Below are 6,000 nucleotides of genomic sequence, written 5' to 3' on the forward strand. Positions count from 1 at the left end.
TAAGGAAACATACTGCTTTATATAACTCAAAATAAATTATTAAATCTTAAAACAAACAAATACCAAATTAAAATACATTGATGTCTCTGCAAAACTTTGAGGGAGAGGGAGAGGAATGAACTAGAGGGTTAGAAAGAGACTGAATCCCAGAATGGCATGCCGCTGAGGAAATCCTTTACTCCAACACTGGGCAAGTCTGGGGACATGATTGGCAGCCCCTCCACCCGGCACTGAAACCAATTCCCTGGTACCAAGCTTATCCCATCTCCTGAGTTCCACACTTTATGTAATTCAAAAAATTATTTGAGCCTGCTAGGGGCAGTGAGCTTTTATACTGCAAGCCAGAAAGCCAAGTCCTGGGCTCACCACGTCCTGGGATTCCAGGCAAGGCTCTTCTAAAGAAGATGCAACATTAGAAGTTGCCCAGTCTGAGGCTTTACTTAAATTTCAGTTTCCCCTTCAGGAATCTCACCTCTGGCTGCTGATGCATATCAGTCCTCATTCAATGCTTCTGTGATCTTCCTGCAAATGCCCCTGCCTGGCATGGCCCCAGTCTTCCAAACTTTTGCCTCCTTGGTTTTTCTAGGGCTGGCCCTCAGGCAGACCACTGGCCCCTGCCTGGAATAAAACCTATCCTTCACAACTACTTTATGTAACTTCTAGGAGTAAATTAAATTACCTTTTCCTACCAAGGTGTCATCAATCCCTAGGAAGTAGTAGCTGCTCCGATAAGGAGAATGAAGATTAAAATAAGAATATAAACTAAAGGGGTAGACAAGCATGAAGCCTCTGGAGAGAGATAATTGTAGCAGGACCTGTAACTTGAATAGAACATAAGAACAAGTGACAAAAAAGGAAAAAAAAAAAAAAAAGAAACAAAGGAAAGAAAGAAGGAAGGAAAAGAAAATAGAAAATCACTGGGAATACTGCTGGGAATTGAATTTTGAGAAATACTCAAAAGGCTAGTGTGTACACAGTCACAACTGTAAATACTTAGCAATTCAAAACTTTCAAATGCTAAAACGAAAAACCAGAAAATAATAAAATTCAGACCAAAAAAGAAATAAAATTGAGTAATTCAGATTATGCATATATTTTCCAAAAGTAGAAGCAATAAACAAAATTAGCTCAAAAAGTTTACCCGTTACATACATAGCATTGTAAAATCTGAAGAGGAAGACTGTACTGGGAGAACCTGGTAAGACGGTGAAAATTAATACAGAAGCCTTGGAAGTAGTAAGCAACTCCGAAGGGAGCAGAGGCGCAAAGAAGAAAGAAGCAGTGAGTCAGGAGGAAGAGAAATGCTTAGAAGATGGAAAAACTGCTTCACTTACCTATGATCCTATTTTGTCATATGCTAACTGTTGAGTAAGAGGAGAGAAAAAGAAAGAACATATAACATTGCCAACCAACCACATATATTAAAAAAATTCCCAGCTCAATCATTTGAAGAGCAAAATCACACTAAGTAACTATTTGAAAAAAGGATATGAATGTACCAAAATCTTAATAGCTAATTTCCTAATAGGATTGAAGGGAGTTAAAATGTACAGGGCAGAGGTGGCACTGAATCGAGAGATTGCTTTCCCTTTATTCAATACTATAAAAGTCTGAAAAAGAGAAAACACAACACATAAAACATGATTTAGAATATGCATCAAGGACATTTTAAGAGAAAGCCCAGACCATTAGTTAGAAATAGAGCCTTATAAAATAATGTAGTCACATACTAATTACCAACATAAGACATCATGATAGGTGCTGTTACTTTCTGAGCACTGTATAGTCTCGTAAATTCAGTAAATGACATGAGGATTTCAAGGAGAATGTAAAAAATATATAAGTTAGTCAATGCCATATAAATTCTTAGCATCTTAATCAAGTTTTGATACCAATATTTTTTAACGGTAATTATCATTCCTGAAAAGCACGAAATGAAGCTATGATTACTTCTTCCTTTAAAAAAAAAAAAGAAATCACAAGAACTTCAGGGTTCTCCAAGAGTGTTTTTGGATCAAACTCTTTTCGGCAATCGCAATTTACCTGCTGTTATTTCTTCTGGAGAGAGCCACAGAAAGGGCAAAGTTTATGTGTGGCATGGAGGCATGAACCTGCTGAAAATCCAAGGGCCTCAGATAGAGCTTGAGATGGTCAAGAGGCCTTTAGACACTCGGGGAGATACAGGGTGGGGTGAGAGTCGGTTTATGCTACAGTTTATTATTGCAGTGCTGTTTATTAATTATTGTATGTTTTCCATGTCAACAACCATAAGCCTCCTTTTGCCCCGCCCTGTGCAAACCTGACTCCCCTTTTCACCTTGGCCCCAGCGCACGAGGTGGGGGGCTGTCCCTCCCCAGCACCCACTCTGCAGGATGCCTCTGGTTCTCCCCCTGTCCCGGGAAGGTAGGTTCAATGAGCTTCCGAAACGCTGCTGGGATCAGGGGTGAACTCCATGGTCCGGCCCACCAGCCCCTTCTGCCTCCTGATCCGCAGAGGAGGGGGCACCTTGTTCTTTGCCGGACACCCCTGGGAACAGCCAGAGCCACTTAGGAAGGCGGGGAGGTCAAGGCACCTTGGCTAAGAACTCACTTTCTTGCTGATGTAGTAGGGGTCCAGGTCCTCCAGGGGCTCCGACACCATCCCCGGAGGGATGTCTCCGTAAATGAACGGCAGGGACTTCCCTGCCTCCAGGTCGCTGTTGGGCTTGGGGCCATCGCCACCCTCCTCGTCCTTGCGCTCCTGCTTGGGCCTCTTAGCTTTCTCCTCGGCGATGCGCTGCTCGATGGCAGCGAGCGACTCCCTGGTAAAGAAGCGGAAGCTGTCGGGGCCTGGCGGTACCAGCACTGACTGTGCCATCTTTTCATCCTGCTCTAATCACTGTTTAGCTCCTTGCATAAGAAAGTGCTATGGAAACAAGAGGCAGAGACAAAGACAGACAGACAGAGAGAGAAAACAGGCAACGGCCGTTAGGGAGAAAGGTGACTGTGGCGATTGCATGATGTTGACATACACTGTATAAGCCAAGCCCTGTGCAACAGTGCTTCACCAAGGAAGCTGTGTTTAGCACCCAGGGGCCGCTCGCGGTGCGCTCCCTGGCTCGCCTGGACATCTACGGCACATAGTCAGGAGACTGTCTATGAGGTCATCTCATCTCCCACTCCCAAAATGTTGGAAGTGAAAATGTCCAATTCAGAGCTCGGAAATGGAGGCTTACTGGTCTGTGCCTGCTGTTTCACTTGTGTGAACAATTTGGCAGCCATCTTTTCCAACATCCTTTCTGAAAAAATATCAGAGATCCAAAACAAGAGATGAATCATCATCCAAAATTGTAGACCCTGGGCTGTGCAGGGATCTTGCCTGTTATCTATCCAATTTTCCCCCCCTATGTTCCCTTTGGCCTACTTTTCCACCCCTAAGAGCTTATTCAAAAATCAACGCACCTGGTAACAAGCTCTGGAAATTCTGAAATGCCAGGCTGTGGAAACACAGGTGGATGGTGCTGGAAAGCAAGGGAGCAGGAAGGAGCAGGGGACGCCCGGTCGCGTTTGGAACTGCTCGGAAGCTGCACAGGAAGGGATCCAGCTCCTGCCAAACTGGGCAGGAAGTCACCCCCGTCAGAGGTCTGGAGCTAGGACCCCCTGGTTTAGCAACCTGCTGTTAGCTATTGCGGTTGCTTCTTAAATGAACAAATTTGCAGTGCCTTAGAAAACGCTGTAGAGATAGCCCATTTTCTCAAATAGTGCCCATTTCGTAAAATCTACATAGCAGCTTTGAACTTGAAACAAAAAACCAAAGTTGAAGACAGTTTATCCTTTAAGCAAATTCCTATGCTGTTGGTCTTTGCAATAACATCCGTGAAGTTTTACTGTATTCTAATCACATTTTACTAGATTAACATATATAACTCAACAGAGCACACCCATCACTCCGAATGTCATCCCTGAATCGGTGGCAGGGGTTTCTACGCTTTTTAAAATAATACAACCCAAATCTTAACACCGAAATGCCATCTGTATTCAACCACTTATCTATTTTTCCTTCTTTTAAAAATGTCAATCCATCTTAACCCCCACTTTACAGGAATGAGAATTGCCATTTAATTATGTGAAGTGCATTTTCTGAGGGTAAAAATCCATGAATATCTGGATAGTTTCTGTAGCATATGCCAGATAAAACAGGGAAGTCTAAAATAACCGAAGCTGCTGTACCATCACATTTTTTGTTTTTGAAGTAGACGAGGTAGGACCTTTCAGCCCCCAGCTAGCTGCCTGCCTGCAGTATCACAGAGCCTCCACACATCCCTCCTTTCCCTCCCCCAGCCCCAGAGACCCTTTCGCCTGGAGACAGGCGTGCCAGTCCCCCCCTGGAGTGTGCACGGAGACAACTGCCATGCCTGGGTGTTCTAAGAAAAGAGACAGGCTCAAGCATGCAGCCAGCAGTTTCAAAATGAAAGTGGTCCTCTGCACATCCCCCCAAGGATTCCACTGGACAGGTACAGAAGCATCACAGAGAAAAAGCATAATAAGAATATTAAAACATTACCCCTGCAGAATCTTTTATACTCAGATTTTGGGGTTGATAAGCTGGCACCAAGGAGACTGCAGCTAAAATTCCATCATGCTTTTTTGCTTTTTTTCATTTTTTTTTTTTTTTGTAATTCTCCTTCAAAGACCACACCTAACTTCCTGTAAGAGGATTCTGGTAACTGAAGTAAGAACAGGCATTTCCTGTGCGCGGGGACTACAAAGTGACATTCTTATAATGAGCACTAGAGGGCGGGGACCCGTGGAGAGAAACCCCTCGGCGTGTACACGAGGATCTATGCTTGCTGAGCAGCCTAAAGCTTTCAGTAATGGAACTCTGGTTTGCTGATTTCAATTATTAATTTTGTTAACAAATAATGCTTCTGTTTGTGCTTTTTATTTGCTAAGCCAGAAGTCATTTAATGAATACAAATAATTCGAATTAAAAGTAAGAAGAAAGTAAATAATGAAGGGGTAAAAATAAAAATTCATAAAACAATTACAGTAATGAAAGTCTTAACATACAGCGCGATTTAACATTAGGCTCAGCCCCAGAGTATCTGAAATCCAATAAACCGCTTTGCTAATTAAACAAGAGATGGCCTTTGTGTTATACAAGTTAACTTTCTCTAGAAATAAAATCAACCTGATGGGACACGAATTTTATTTTATCTCTGATTTAAGTGGCTGTAAAGCAACCAGAAGAAAACGGAAAAGTCAGTGGGATCTTAAATGCCAGCCTTTCAACTAGTAAAAGAGCTAAGATCTGAGGGCTTGCTATGTGCCAGTCACTGAGAGGGCTCAGATGTCTGCAGGTGCTATGTCATTTTATACTCCCCACAATGCTGTCAGATAGACACGTTCGTGGTTCTTATTTGACAACAGAAGAATTTAAGCACCCCGAGGGCAGGAAAAAGTCACTTAAGATCATACAGGCAGAATTCAAACTCAGAGCCTGACACCAAAAATCTATGAACTTCATTCGGTCTTAAAAACAAACAACTGCTCATGCAAACAAAGCCTAAAATAAAGATTAAATAAAAATCAAACAGTGGCACCAATTATAATCAGAAAATGTCATGATTAAATTCGCATATTTTGCCTATTTTCTAACTTCACCATTTTCATTCAAAAATGTAATTGTTGGAAATGAGAAAGGAGAAGATATAGCCAAAATAATTTTTTAGTCACTATAGCAGGAGTCTTTTGGTTATAAGAAACAAAAGAATGACTCAGATTGGTTTAAGAGGAAGGAGGGAAGGTAGGAAGGAAGGAAGGAAGGAAGGAAGGAAGGAAGGAAGGAAGGAAGGAAGGAAGGAAGGAAGGGAGGGAGGGAGGGAGGGAGGGAGGGAGGGAGGGAGGGAGGGAGGGAGGGAGGGAGGGAGGGAGGGACTATCTGAAGAACTACAAAACCATGTCTATAACAACCTGATAAAGTAGATACTGTGATCATCCCCATTTAAAACATGAGGAAATT

General features: G+C 42.6%; 1 protein-coding gene across 2 annotated transcripts in view; it reads right to left on the reverse strand.

Annotated features, from left to right (window-relative positions):
* The window catches only part of SCN2A (sodium voltage-gated channel alpha subunit 2), a 79,126-nt gene extending 76,163 nt beyond the window's left edge, over window positions 1-2,963 (reverse strand). For both annotated transcript variants that reach the window (XM_016198460.2, XM_016198615.2), the window contains exons 1-2: window positions 2,590-2,963; window positions 1,492-1,610 (exon numbers count right to left, since the gene is read on the reverse strand). In XM_016198460.2, the coding sequence (XP_016053946.2) occupies window positions 1,492-1,610; window positions 2,590-2,856 (386 nt within the window). In that variant the 5' untranslated portion in view covers window positions 2,857-2,963. The remainder of the gene's footprint in view (window positions 1-1,491; window positions 1,611-2,589) is intronic.
* Window positions 2,964-6,000: the final 3,037 nt, after the last annotated feature.

Source organism: Miniopterus natalensis, chromosome 8, assembly GCF_054644295.1.
Source record: "Miniopterus natalensis isolate mMinNat1 chromosome 8, mMinNat1.hap1, whole genome shotgun sequence".
NCBI lineage: Eukaryota > Metazoa > Chordata > Mammalia > Chiroptera > Miniopteridae > Miniopterus > Miniopterus natalensis.